Below are 15,293 nucleotides of genomic sequence, written 5' to 3' on the forward strand. Positions count from 1 at the left end.
TCGAGTTCCACGTATGCTACTCGGGTCAAAGTGCAAGTTGCTTCATCTAGCTGTGTGACACTTGTATTGCTCTTCTAGTCTCCCAAAATTCTGTTTTAACGGTCCCTAGAAGCTAGGTGCGTTGGTGTTCTCCAGCACAACCCCGGAAACGAGAAAATAAGGTGATAACGAGTCATGGACGACTACATTGTTCTCAGCACGAGGAATCAAATGGTCATAATGTTGCAACTCAACATTGAAGGCGATAATGGGAAAAATGCACTTTTCAATCATTTCCATTGATTAGGGTGTTGAACAATTTCATTCCTGATGTTTTAGTTAAAATACATTTCATTCTCATCATTTTATAGTTTTGATCAATTTCATCCCTAAAGTTTCATGCAAACAAATTTTATTCTCATAGTTTTATAAATTTGACTAATTAAAAACAATTGATGGATTGTCAAACAATTTGAATAGAATATCATCATATGACCATAGGATGTCCGTTAGTAAAACACAAAAAATATTGGATCAATAAAAACCTCAAAAATTATTTTTTAATTCACTTTCTTATTTTTTTTTTTTAAAAAAAGAAATTTTCAGCCATCGTTACTCTAGTTTTAATCACAAATTGAACAAAAAAATTGAGAGGAAATGAAGCCGTGGAGAAGAAACAATCCCATTATATCCAATTGAAAAAAAATTTCAAACAATTCCATTGCAATCAATTGGAAAAAAATAATAACGTGAAAAAGAATTGTCCAGTATTCTTCTCTATTCCGGATATTGTTCAGATGCGGTTATGAAAGGAACCATCATAGTAAAGTTAACCATTCAAATTAGATTAACCTGATTGGACTTGATCTGGACCACAACCCTTACTTGGCAACCACAGAAGGCCCAAATCCACTTGTAGAGAGAGAGTAGTACATGACAAGGTTTGAAACCTCTGCAGTTACCAATACCAATTGGACCATACATAGGTACCAACACAAACAGATATTATAAAAATAAATGTAAGCACTAAGATAATAAAGTGTCAAAGTATACCATCTGAACTAAGGCTGCAAACGAGCCGAGTCGAGTCGAGTTTTAGACTTATCGAGCCGAGCTCGTCTTAAAAATAGGTAGGCTCAAGTTCGAGCTCGAGGTCGACGAGCCTATAGAATTGAACTCGAGCTCGATTCGACTAAAAAAAGCTAGGCTTGAGCTCGACTCGACAAGGCTCGCGAGTTGAAACTCGAATCCTGACTCGCGAGCAGCTCGAATTTTTGACTCATGAGCAGCTCGTTAGCTCGAATTTTTGGAAATTTATCTAACAAAAACATCATTTTCGTTGTCATGAAAAAAAAAAACTTTTCGTCAACTGCAGAGCAAAAAGGAGAATCACAACATATCAAGGACTCGTAGTAAAAAACGTATGTCCAAAACCAAATTCCTGATCTTGATTATTCAGTTTAAATCGTCAGATTTTTGAACTACAAGAAGACGTTCAAATTATGACAACTTCCTGCAAGTACAGAAATTGGGACGAATAACAACTTGGTCACAGTGAAGGAATAAGAACGTAGCAACAAAATATTATTAATTTGTCCAAATATTCGAAAGAAAGGCCCAGTGTAATTTTTTGCATTCCTGAGCCGCTGTAAGTTGGAAACATTTTCCCTTTTTCTTTTTCTTTTTCCAAAACGACAGTCCTACCCAAGCTTCAATCTTTCATACAAAGATTGCCCCTTTCTGGTTCCTTGGAAATTCAAGCAACAAAGTTAGAACTGAAAATACAAATTCCACTTCCAAAATAACAGATTAACAACAAAAACCATTAATCAAAAGAAAAGGCCAATCAAATTATAACATCCCCCATGGAGATTCCAGAGTGCCGCTTTTTCAAACATACATTATTTGGAAAGAAAAAAATAAATAAATAAATAAAGCAGAAGAAGGAATGCATTGTTTATTACCATGATAGGAGTAAGCAAAGACAATTCAATAACTTAGCATTGTGTCAGACCGCCGATGCTGCTTAGCTGCTACTACTTCTAATGTAAAGGAAGCTGACAAACGGGAGAAAGGTTAGGGGCTTAGGGCTATGAAGTGTGGGCTGGCGGTGGCAGTGGCTGTGATGGGCTGGCAGTGGCAGTGGCTAGGGTTTGTGTGAGAAATTGTGAAGGAAAGACAGAAAGAGAGATACAGGACTTAGGGGCTTAGGGCTATGAAGTGTGGGCTGACGGTAGCAGTGGCAGTGGCTGTGGTGGGCTGGCGGTGGCGGTGGCTAGGGTTTGTGTGAGAAATTGTGAAGGAAAGACGGAAAGAGAGACACGGGAGGAAGCGATTAGAAATGGAATGCAACTTCTAGAAATGAAACTTTTAATGAATTCTAACTTAGTAATTAGTTATAAAAATAGGGATATTTTTGTAATTTTATAAGGCTCGTCGAGCCGATCGACAAGCTAACGAGCTTAAGTTAAGATGGCTCGAGTTCGACTCGCTTTATAAACGAGCCGCTCGAGTTCGACTCGCGAGCGGCTCGATTCGTTTGCAACCCTAATATGAACCATCAAAACTTATGAAATCTGAACCAACACTTATACAAAAGTTGTAGGAAGGCACCAAGTTTGTTAGGTTACTTGAAGGCACTAAGTTGTAGGAAGGCGCAAAGGAAACTAGTTATTTTCATATAAAAAAAGAAACTTATATAAAAGAAATTAAGCCAATTTTCTAATAAATAATTTCTCCCTAGTATTAGAGCATTTGTTAGGTTCATGATCAAAGAACTATATTCCACATTAATTTGAGAGATGGAGAAAGAGCGGTTAATATGTAAGTAAAGGGTCGAAACCTAACAGTTTAATTTTTTTTATCAACATTGGATTTCTGATTTACATATTGAATCTCTTTGGTGGGTTAATTACTTGAAGTAGTAGTTAAAGAATTTTCTATTTATATGAATTTAGGAATTAAGAGTTATTTCTTATTCTATATAAGATTAGGAATTAGCAATTATTTCCTGTTATTACTTGGGTATTGGTTAAAAGATGTAACTTATAAATATGTGGGGTCTCTGTCTAGCATACTACAAAGTAGCATACAAAGGGTGTCTTATACATGGGGTGAGAGACAATACTTAGGAGATGAGAAATAGTATGGAAGGATTGGGATTGAATTCAAGTTATATTCTTGTATAGAATTTTTTTTTTCAAAATAAAGGGTTGATAGTAGATTCAAATTATATTCTTGTATAGAATTTTCTTCTCATAATAAAGAACGACTTGTTTTTCTAGACATAGATTCAATAATGGAGGCAAACAATGTTAAATCTTGTGTGTCGTTTATCTTTATAAGGATAGGTTACAATACAATTTACGTAGGCATCTATCTCTTGCATGCATTATATAAGGACGGATTGCAATACAATTTATGCACGCATTTCCTTGCTAGAGAGAACTAAAGTTACTCTTTTCTTGTTATCTGTTCAAACCATCTCGTTTTACAAATTCAACTCTAGTTTTTTCTAAGTTTTCATTTGGCATCAATTCTACTACAGATCGCAGGCACACCAAGGCACAGAAATCCTCATGTACGGTATCGTTTAGTACATGAATATGTTTACACAAACGTAATTATTATATGTATAAAAAATCATACGAAGAGGTTTGTGTTGTACCAGAAACTCTTTCAATTCAAGGTTTTTTTTTTTTTAAAGTGCACATTGTTTCGGAAAGTTCAGGTTTTGAGTTCTTTGTAGTCAGTATTTTGTCAGGGACTGAGTGGCATAATCAGGAATTGGGAAGAATACAGCCCTGGCGGGCTGAAGAAGATTGGATAAAAAGAGGGAGAAGAAGGAGGAGAGGAAGGGGAAATCTCAGAGAGAGGGAGAGAGATCGGAAAGAGAGAGAAAAGAGCCAGAGAGGGAAAATGATAATTCTGTTATTATCCTTACATGGATTCTCTCTCCAATCGGCTTTATACAATTCAGCTGAAATAACCTCCCTAACTAACTCAGCTACCAATCGCGTGTTCCTATAACAACTCTTACATTTGCTAAACGACACCGTCCTACTTAAATCTCATATTACTTCATTTGCTCCATACGTCATCGTTTCTTGCCTTACATTTGTGTTGGCCTGACAATGCCTCCCGCAAAAGAAAAGTCTTGTCCTCAAGACTGGAAATGAGGAAATTGCGCAAGGATGAAATCCTTATCCTCCCATGAAGCTTCTTCAGCTCCCAGTTGGCTCCATTTGATTAAAAACTGAACGACTGGTTGTCCATTACGCACAATAGCTCTCCTCTGCAAGATAGCTTCTAGTTGTAAGGGACATTAGTCAGCACTGTCAAACTCAGGCAGGTTATTTGACACCTGCTGCACTGGTCCAATCTTTTTCTTCAATTGTGAGACGTGGAACACAGGGTGTATTCTGGCCCCCGTAGGTAACTTGAGGCGGTATGACGGATCCCACCTTAGCTTCTACCTGGAAGGGTCCATAGAATCTGGCAGCCAATTTGAGACATTTTATGATAGCGACTGACTGTTGCCTATAAGGTTGCAGCTTAAGGAAAACCCAGTCCCCTACTTCGAAAGAACGTTCTGTTCGCTGCTGATCCGCAAAAAACTTCATCCTATACTGAGCTTTAGTCAGGTGATCACGAATGCTGCTAGAGATTCGTATCCTTTCCTGAAGAAGTTGAGCTGCTGCAGGTGTCATCGTATCTAAGTAGGGACCCAATGGCAAAGGCACAGGTTTATAGCCATATAAGGCCTCAAATGGAGTTAACTGCAGACTAGAGTGGTAGGATGAGTTGTACCATCATTCTGCCATTGCCAACCACTTACTCCAAAGTTTGGGAAATTCGCCAGTCATACATCTGAGGTAAGACTCAACACATTGATTCAATCTCTCACTTTGTCCGTCAGTTTGAGGATGATAGGCTGAGCTGTAATGCAACTCAGTTCCCATCATCTTGAACAACTCTTTCCAGAAAGTGCTGGTGAAGATCCTATCTCTATCAGAGACAATGGACTCTGGTAGACCATGCAGTCTGAAGATGCCGTCTAGGAAATGTTGAGCTACCTGCCTAGCAGTGAATGGATGAGCTAAAGCTATGAAGTGTCCCACCTTGGTGAACCTATCAATGACCACCAGTATGGTGTCATACCCCTGTGAATTTGGTAAGCTCTCTATAAAGTCCATGGTCAGGTGAGTCCAAGCCATCTGTGGAACAGGCAGTGGTTGCAGCAGACCTGGAGCATGTACGTGCTCAGCCTTGTACCTCTGGCAAGTGCCACAGGCTTGTATAAACTGAATAACATCCTGTTTCATGGAAGGCCAATAGAAAAGGGATTTAATTCTTTGCCAGCACCCCCTCTGTCCTGAATGCCCTCCCACAGCAGAAGAGTGTAGGGTCTGAATGATCTTGCCCCTTAAGCCAGTAGTAGCTCCCACATAGATCCTACCTTTGTACTTAAGCAAGTCATTACTCCACTCATACCTTGGTTGCGAAGTAGGGTCCAGTAATAACTGAGCAATAATGTCCTTGCATCGGTCATCTGTTGAATAGCTCTCCTGAAGTTCTTGCATCCAACTTGGCTTGACTACTGACAGCGCTAGACATGATGCTGTAGCAGTAGAATCCCCCTGCTTACTTCCCTGCAGCCTGGAAAGGGCATCTGCCACCTTGTTTTCCACCCCTTTTTTATATTGGATCTCATAGTCTAGGCCTAACAACTTGGTCAACCACTTGTGTTGTAGTGCAGTTGTGAGTTTCTGATCCAACAGATATTTTAATGACTGATGATCAGTTTTGATAACAAAATGGTATCCCACCAAGTAGTGCCTCCATTTGGTGACTGCCATAACCAAAGCTAGTAATTCTTTTTCATAAGCTGACAATCCCAGATTCCTTGGAGACAAGGCCTTGCTTAAAAAAGTGATAGGATGGCCCTCCTGCATTAAGACTGCCCCAATACCACCCCCACTTGCATCTATTTCAATAGTGAAAGGCTTCTGGAAATCTGGTAACTTCAGGACAGGAGCCGTACACATTATGTGTTTTAAAGTGCAGAAGGCCTCTTGAGCTTCTGGATTCCATGTAAAGTTGTCCTTTTTAAGAAGTTCAGTGAGAGGTTTGCATACAACCCCATAGTGTCTGATAAATCTCCTGTAGTAGCCTGTCAATCCCAAAAATCCCCTCAGTTCCTTCACTGATCTGGGGATTGGCCAGTCCATAATGCTGTCAACTTTGGATCTGTCCATAGACACCCCTTCTTCTGTTATAGTGTGGCCAAGGTAATCCACTGTCTGCTGGGCAAATGAGCATTTTGATCGTTTGGGAAACAACTTATGTTCCCTCAGAACTGATAGCACTGTCTGCAAATGCTGTAGATGCAACTCCAATGTAGGACTATAGACTAAAATGTCATCAAAGAAGACTAGGACAAATTTCCTCAGGTATGGCTGAAATACTTGGTTCATAAGAGCTTGAAATGTAGCTGGGGCGTTAGTCAACCCAAAAGGCATTACTAGAAACGCATAGTGGCCACAATGCGTCTGGAAAGCAGTTTTATACGTGTCCTTGGGTTTAACTCTGATTTGGTGATATCCTGAGGTGAGATCCAGCTTGGACTTATACCTGGATCCTGCCAGTTTATTGAGCAGCTCATCCACATTGGGAATAGGGTACCTATCCTTTATAGTCATCTCATTTAACCTTCTGTAATCTACACAGAAACGCCAAGTTCCATCTTTCTTCTTCACCAGCAAAACTGGTGAAGCAAAGGACTGTTACTGTGAATTATTATTCCATGCTGCAGCATGTCTTTAACTTGTTGTTCAATTTCCCCCTTTTGAGAGTGAGGGTATCTATAGGGCTTCATCTTGAAAGGCTGACACTCAGGCTTTAATGGAATTTCATGGTCTATTCCTCTTGATGGAGGTAATTCAGTAGGGGTTTCAAAAACATCTGCAAACTCATCAATGACATCCTGAATTCCTGCAGGAACCACAGTCTCTTGGACCGTGTCCCCCTGTCCCAATCTCATGTTCATGCAGAGTTGCCTTTTATACTCTATGAAAGTCCTCAAGTCATTTCCTCTAATGAGGTCTAAATCACAGTCTTCAGCCTGCCCTTGCAAGTGTACAGCTTCCCCTTGATCTTGCAAGGAGATAGTCAATTTGTGAAAATCAAAAGTTATAGGACTAAACTGAGTCATCCAATCTACCCCAAGTATTATATCCCAGCCACTCAAATCCATCACCTTAAGGTCATAACAGAATCTGTGTTGGTTAATTCCCCAAACTACCTTAGGACATATTGCTTTGCTTGTTACACAGGCCCCATTTCCCACAATTACAGAAAAAGGATTAACCAGCTGGTATGGTATGTCAAATGCAATTACCTTCTCGCTGCTGATGTAGCTGTCTGAGCTGCCTGTGTCCACTAAAATCAGCATTTCCTCTCCATCAAGCCTCCCTACCAATGTTATGGTCTTCCTCTTGAGAGCCTCAGATAAAGTGTGCAAGGACATCTCCATCACCTCACCAGGATTGCCTGTAGCCTCATCCTATTCTCCTACTGCATCTTCAAAGTCAGATTCCTCCTCCTTCTCACTAATCATGAAGTTTAAATGGCTGAACTTGCACTGATGGCCCTGTCCATACTTCTCCCCGCATTTGAAACAGAGGCCATGGTTCCTTCTATACTGTATTTCCTGCGCAGAAATCCTCCTGGATTCCGAATCTGCAGGTGAAACTGGTCTGCCTTTAAAATGAGTATTTTTAAATGAATTAATTGGAGGCATCCTGTAGTGTGAGTTGTGATTCAGCTGTTGAGAGGAACTTCTTGACATTCCAAATCTGTTTTCTGAGCTTACTTTCACATTTTCCTTGGGATTCCTGTACTGTAGACTCAATGCATTCTCTTCTAACATAGCTAAGTCAAAAGCCTCAGATAAGGATGTAGGTCTTAGCATCTTAATCATAGTCTTAATTTCCTCTTTTAGTCCACTCACAAAACTTGATATGAAATAAGCCTCACTCAGATGTGGATTCCTTACTGTCATCAATACCTTGAGCTCCTCAAACTTTTCCTGATACTCTTCGACCTTCCCTCTTTGATGCAATTTATTGAATTCCTCCACCACATCCTTCCCTGCCTGATAACCAAATCGTTTACACAGTAATTCCTCAAACATCTCCCAGGTTATCTCAGGTCTCTCTGCCTTCACTCCCTGGAACCACTTGTCCGCCCTCCCTTCCAAGTACATCTCTATAACTTCTACCCTTTGTTCTTCCGGAATTTGGTAATTCACACTGTACTTATGGCACTTCCTGATCCAGTCTCTCGGATTGTCTCCAGAAAACAAAGGCAAGTCAATCTTGGGAGGATTAGGAATTAGAATCTTGCCTGACTCTTTCCTCTCATTCCTGATACCTTCACCTCCTAACTGTAGCCTCTGATTGGGTGGTGGTGTCGGTAAGAGTGGTGGTTGATCACTTAGGGTTCTTCCAGCTTCAGTACAGGTCTTCTCTCTCTCCGTCATCAACTTAATGAGAGTACTGATCTCCTGTTTCATTCCTATCACTAATCCTTCCATCCGCTTGTTGTTTTCCTCCAGTTCAGAAGCTCATTGCGTAGCTGTTGCTGCTGGTGGTGCGATGTTTGTAGACGTTCGATCACTTCTTGAAGCTTGGATTCTTGCTTCTTGATCTGCTCTTCCAGTGTTTTGAATCTGGTACTCTCCGCCATTTATTGCTCAGTTCCGAGGATTCAACAAGTTCTGATACCACTTGTCAGGGACTGAGTGGCATAATCAGGAATTGGGAAGAATATAGCCCTGGCGGGCTGAAGAAGATTGGGGAAAAAGAGGGAGAAAAAGGAGGAGAGGAAGGGGAAATCTCAGAGAGAGGGAGAGAGATCGGAAAGAGAGAGAAAGGAGCCAGAGAGGGAAAATGATAATTCTGTTATTATCCTTACATGGATTCTCTCTCCAATCGGCTTTATACAATTCAGCTGAAATAACCTCCCTAACTAACTCAGCTACCAATCGCGTGTTCCTATAACAACTCTTACATTTGCTAAACGACACCGTCCTACTTAAATCTCATATTACTTCATTTGCTCCATACGTCATCGTTTCTTGCCTTACATTTGTGTTGGCCTGACATATTTGCAGCATTTTTATGCGATACAAAATTGATTGGTTCAAAACCTCTTACGGTGGCTGCTGTGGTACTAATTAAGCAGGTTGTTGTAGTGGCTACTGTGGTACTAATCTGCGGTTTTGTTTGATTGTCGTACTTTATTGTATGACTCGGCTTTACACTAGTAGAATTTTGTTTTCCACTAAATTTTATCCATGAAAATTAATACATGTGTGTGTCTATATATATATATATAGAGTAAATCTTATACATATTAATAGTATATATACGATCACGATTGAATATATGACACATGTAAAGTTTGAGTTTCAAATTTAAATTCGTATTATATGTCATGTATCTAATGGTGAAAGTGTATACACTGTCAGTGTATAGAAAATTAATTCATATACATATATGAAAGCAATAACTTATATAAATCTGTACCAAGTCTTGTACAAAATACAACAATCAGACACGGCTGAACCAACATTTTTCTTAATCGTACCGTTTCAAACCGACAATCCCTCCAATGAGTTGAATTATAGGTCTTTATAAGTTGCATGTGTTTGTTTTCCCTTACGTTGTTTCTTTGTCATCCATTTTGACCTTTATTGCTTTCAGTTTCTTTTTTTTTTTTTTTTACATGGTGAATGTTTGATATCTGCTCTTTTCTTTCATGTTTTTGTAAAACAATTATTTCTTTGCTATTTGCAACGAAGATATTCAAAAGTTTTTGCATTTTTGGTCAGCCAGTCATCCATATGTAAACTTTAATTATATATATATGTATATATATATATATATATACATATATCAGAGCCTATACTATTGATATTATAGCTTTGTTTGGAAATATAGTCGTCATGCATAGTTAATCTTTTTCAAAAGATTAGACCTATTCTTATAACGTCCTCACTATCGTTATTATAATCAGTTTAGAAACATAGTTATCCTCCATGGATCCCGAAGGATTCCATGCCAAAGGGAAGAGGATTATAAGGATATTTTTTTAATTATTTATTTGTCTAACTATTTATTTACTTGTCTTTGCTTATGGCTTCTTTTTACAAAACAAATTCTAACTTTCTCAAATCCTTCTTAAACACCAAACCAGTAGACGACCTTCAAATTCGAATTGCTCGGATTGAACAATCAATTCTCATTCAAAAAAAAAAAACTAGAAAACAAACCTCCTGAATTCCAGATCGACAAACAAAAACTTATATCTGAATTCTTTGCAAATCACAATCAGTTTAAAAGAAAACAATTTTTTGAAAAATATCATGGAGAAGCCAAAAAAAAACATACAAGAAGGCTTTTATGACTTCTTGAGAAAAACAAAGCAACACATCCAATTCTTTGACTGGTATGAATCCAAATAATCCAGAGATCTATATCAGAATCTGTAGATCTAAACCAAACTATATAACCTGTATCTTCTATGTCAAAAACTATAAACACTCAAGCTTCCACACCAAAATTCATAGATCCATTCGCAAGTCTATCTCAAACAACTCATATACTAGAATTCTCTTATAAATCCTCAACAGAATCCGTAGATCCACCAAAATCAACCCATATATCAGAATCCCTAGATCTTTTGATTATAAAACCATATCAGAATCCCTAGATCCAATAAAATCAATCCATGCATCCACACGAAAATTTATAAACCTACCAAATCCTCAAGAATCCTTGAAAAGCAAACTAATAGATCTACCAGATTCACTTGTAGATCTATCAAACCCAGTAGAACTATCAAATCAAGAGTATATCGATACTTCAAAAACACCTCTGCATAAACCCTTCCAAGAACACCTCCGCATCAAACCCACTTTTCAAACCTCATGAAATACCAACCAAATTCCATAAAGATCCCCAAATCAAACCTTTAATCCAACTAGAAAAGCGAATAGCCAAAATAGAACAATCCTTTTCTACCCCAACATCCAAACAAGGATCAAACAACCAAGGATCCGCAAGTGTTATATATGTATCTATCAGGGAAAGAATGGAACTTAAAAAGTAAAAAGGAAAGCAGAATTTGAACTCAAGATCTTTAATTCTTATGAAAGCTCAAAACTCTTCTTCTACAACTCTTTGATTCTGTTTGTAGCTCTTTCACCCTTTTGTTTTCACACATATAAGGCCATAGAATTGTCCATCCTTTGCAACTTTCTCGTCGTGTTTATTTGCTATTGCACTATAAGCACGAAATTAAATATTCACTAAATCTGTTCTATGCTAAGTTTTCTAGTGGCTTTATGCCACGAGTTTATTTCCTTTGTTGTCTCTTCTCATTGCTTTTTATTACTCTTTAAGACCTTAAGCAAATTCTTTCACCCTTAACAACATCACATTTGGTTTAGGTGACAACATTTAAATGCCGTGGTATAGCCGTTGGAGTGGTACTCAATCATGTTCTGATTGATGGAACATCCTTCATACATTTCATGAACTCTTGGGCTGAAGTTGCAAGAGGCATGCCTTTGTCAGTTCTGCCTCATCTGGATCGATCTATATTATCTCCAAGGCTGCCTCCAATCGTCAATATTACTCATGATGAATACATAAAACAAGAAAAGAAGAGACTTGCTTTTCCACCTTCTCTGAATGGAAAAGTCATGCATAAGTCCTTTTGCTTTTATAAAAACACCCTCTGCAGGCTAAGACTTTTAGCTATGGAAGTTAAAGATATCAGTACAACTCCAACGAATTTTGAACTAATCTCAGCATTATTGTGGATCAATTGGACTAAGGCCTTTAAAATCAAACCAGAAGCGACAACTCGAATTCTCACTGCTGTTGACGGTAGACCTAAGTCCAAGCCACCATTACCAAACTGCTATTTTGGAAATGGCATTGCTTGGTCATGTGCCCATTCCAAGGCAGGAGAATTAGCTCAAAAACCATTTTCATTTGCAGTAAAATTTGTACACGATGCCACAAAAGCAGTGACAGAAGACTACATCAAATCAGCCATAGACCATTATGAAGTGGCAAGACAACAACTTGAGTTTCAAGACACATTTTGGATCTCTAAATGGAGTAGGCTCCCTTTTAACGAAATTAAATTTGGGTGGGGAGATCCACAAGAAGTTGCTCCTGCTTCACTTGTGGACAACCTAGTTGTGTGCGTATCCCAAGGAAAGGATATTGAAAACATAGTTGTCTCATTGAGCTTACCATCAGTTGTAATGGAAAGGTTTGAAGGGTTTATGAAAGAAGAGCTGGAGTAAGTACATTGGCATTGCTGTTTGCTACCAGAATAAGGTCATTATATTCTTGAATTGAGATGGCCATGAAGAAGTTACTTAGACAGCATGTGCTGTAAATTAGTAGAACTATCAAGTGTGCTACATTATAGCCCAGAAGACATGGTATTAGAGTATTAATTTTCAGTTTTTTGTGTTTGATAGTATTGGATTGGATTTTCAAATATGTACTAGCTATTCTATTCTATTTGTTTCCTTGGTCTTTTGATGGACTTTCTCCTCCTGTTTTCTAATAGGTAATTCTTGGGTAAATGATAATATTAGTCCTTTCCCCAATTTTAGTCCCCTCTACTTTTGATGTGACCACCTAATCCTTTTCCTATGAAAATTTTTCAGGAAACAGGGTTTATCTAAGTTTATCCTTCGTGCACTTCATGTAAATCTAACTAATTTATGCACCTTAATGAATAACTAAAAAAATTTCTTTAAATGTAATAATTTACATAATAGAAGCAACTTCTTCCTACTTTGTACTCGTCATTAGCATCACGTACACCATTTTTTGCAATTTGTAAACAAATTCTAATTTTTCCTTATCCAAACAACAGGGAACAACACACACACACACACACTACCTAAGGGAAATTCTAATGACATTTTCTCCATGTGGTACTAGATCTCTAAGGGTAACCGTGTAATGGTCTATCATCAAGGCATATAAAAAACTTTTCTTTTTTCTTCCAAACGATTGTTCAAGGCCAGGTGAGTTTCAAGTCCATTAATGAGTTGGAACTTGACAGTCAAATTATCAATCAGGCTTAGTTAACAAATTGTCAGTACAGAACTATTTTGGCTAAATCACAAATTGATGAACCAAATAGGAATGAGATCCAAAGTCAGGGAACAGAACTTCAAATTGCAACTTACATTAGTCAATGTAAACGAGCTCAAATCAAGGCAGGATAATTATCAAAAAAAGAAACCATTTTCCTTTGTAATAGATGAGTATTAACTTGAGTTGCAGATCAACACACTTTGCGAATACTCAAAGATGGAGAAGGTTTCTCCTTCCAGAAATCAACTTTAAGTGGGACGAGCCACGAAAAGTAAAAAACTAATGGTGTCCCTATACCAAGAAATGGTGGTGAGAATTAAAATAGCAGCATCATTGTACCTATTACCTACCACCCTAGCAATGAAAAGCTTTCAAGAGATAATGCAAATGGAGCTGAACAAACCTCACTGTATATTTATACAAACTTTTGAATGCATTGTCCTCATATGTCCTGTTAATTTGTAATTTTTCCAACCACAAGGTAACATTCTCTTGCACACTAGAAGGAATACCATACATGTTAATTTCAAGCTCATACCGCCATGCGAAATTATATATGTTAAGGTACAGGGCAACGCCTCTAAGTTATAGTTCAACAGTATACTTGAACATTCGTTACAGATATTCAGCTGAACAGCTTATTTCTCTTCCTCGAAGGGATCTTACAGCACAAATGTGAAGAAACATGAAGCAAAAGAACAATAAACAACAAAATAACATTAAAACTAGCATGCTTTTCCTGGTCAGCTCTCCCAGTATACTACTTTCAATTCCCATTCTAGCTATTTCATTAATGAGACAATGAGTAGAAGCATGAATAGAATCAGGTCATATTGTTACCCAATTGACAGCTTGTAATCCCTTTACATCCGCAATGAATGGGCTAAAACTAAGAAGGGAATGTAGCTGAACAAAAATGAAGATTATGAAAATGTTTACTAGGTGTGTCTGAGAAACATCCCACTGTGGCTAATTATCTGATATCTCTGCAAAACTGAATCAATAATTTCCATCATCAAGCGTGTCTGTCCAAAAATTTCTCTATCAAGACTGAAAATGCAGCAAAGCCAGCACAACCAGCACAGGCCGCTTTTGGACCACCTAAACAATATAGAATGGCTCATTCAGTTTACACAAGCGAAAAAACAAAGAACACCATAGTAATAGCATATTCAGCGAAATTTCAACAGAAAAGAAAATTTTTTTGGTTTAATTCAATTTAGCACTAAATTAAGCATTTAGATTAAGCTAAAGAATGACTACCAATATTGAACTGTCTTGCCAGACTGCAGGCAATATGTATAGAAATCCTTGCAACATATGTCTTTTCCTCAGTGGTACTACAAGCATAGCACAATGGAATGCATAGGCTGCAATAATCGCAGCCAATTCTTTTGATCCATATAGCCATTGGGATAACATTCAGAAATCCCATTGCATCTTAGTTTTCTTAACTACATACTAAAAGCATGACAATAAGCACTGAATTCTTTATCACAAGAAGGATAAGAGCCATCCACAAATCAATAGACATGAATTTTGGACGTATGCTTAACTTCTACAGGAAATACATATTATAGATGAACTCAAAGGCTTATCCTCAAAGAAGAATATAAACATTGGTAGAATAACCAGCTATTTCATCTGATCTAATATCTCCTTAGCAGATGGTGTCCTAATCTATGGTCTGAGCAAAACAATGGAAAAGCTTATTGAGGGAATAAAAAGTGGCATATACTATTATAATAAAAAGTGGCATAGACTATTATAATACTTCCTCATAAGCAATTCAAATTTGGGGGTCATTAATCAAGAATCATGGTCAAAGTCCTTAAAACAGAAAACAGATTCTTTAAACAAAACTGGAGATCCAAAACTTTTGTTTTAACCTATTGAATTGAAAAACAAAGATATGCACTATTACCAAGGTATTCAGGGGCCCAAATTAACTTGATTCACAACTCTTTCAAGTCACTACTTCACATGGTTTAAATCAAATACTTTCAGCTCAGGCCCACCAAGGGAACCTCAGAGAACCAAAGCAAAAGAAAATGAAGATGAAAAATGTAAGAAACATGTTGCAAAATATGAATGCTCTGGTAGTCTCAGTGGAAGTCA

At 37.9% G+C, this 15,293-nt stretch overlaps 1 protein-coding gene across 1 annotated transcript; it reads left to right on the plus strand.

The window, feature by feature from the left end:
- The first annotated feature begins 11,608 nt into the window (after positions 1-11,608).
- On the plus strand, positions 11,609-12,364 carry LOC113756121 (omega-hydroxypalmitate O-feruloyl transferase-like). The gene has a single exon (XM_027299915.1). It carries the CDS (start codon positions 11,609-11,611, stop codon positions 12,362-12,364), a length of 756 nt encoding a protein of 251 aa, XP_027155716.1.
- Positions 12,365-15,293: the final 2,929 nt, after the last annotated feature.

Source organism: Coffea eugenioides, unplaced genomic scaffold (assembly GCF_003713205.1).
Source record: "Coffea eugenioides isolate CCC68of unplaced genomic scaffold, Ceug_1.0 ScVebR1_1;HRSCAF=6, whole genome shotgun sequence".
NCBI classification, from domain to species: Eukaryota; Viridiplantae; Streptophyta; class Magnoliopsida; order Gentianales; family Rubiaceae; genus Coffea; species Coffea eugenioides.

Excerpts from the sequence above, each read along its gene's own strand:
- LOC113756121 (XM_027299915.1), top strand. The coding sequence starts at position 11,609 with ATGCCTTTGTCAGTTCTGCCTCATCTGGATCGATCTATATTATCTCCA.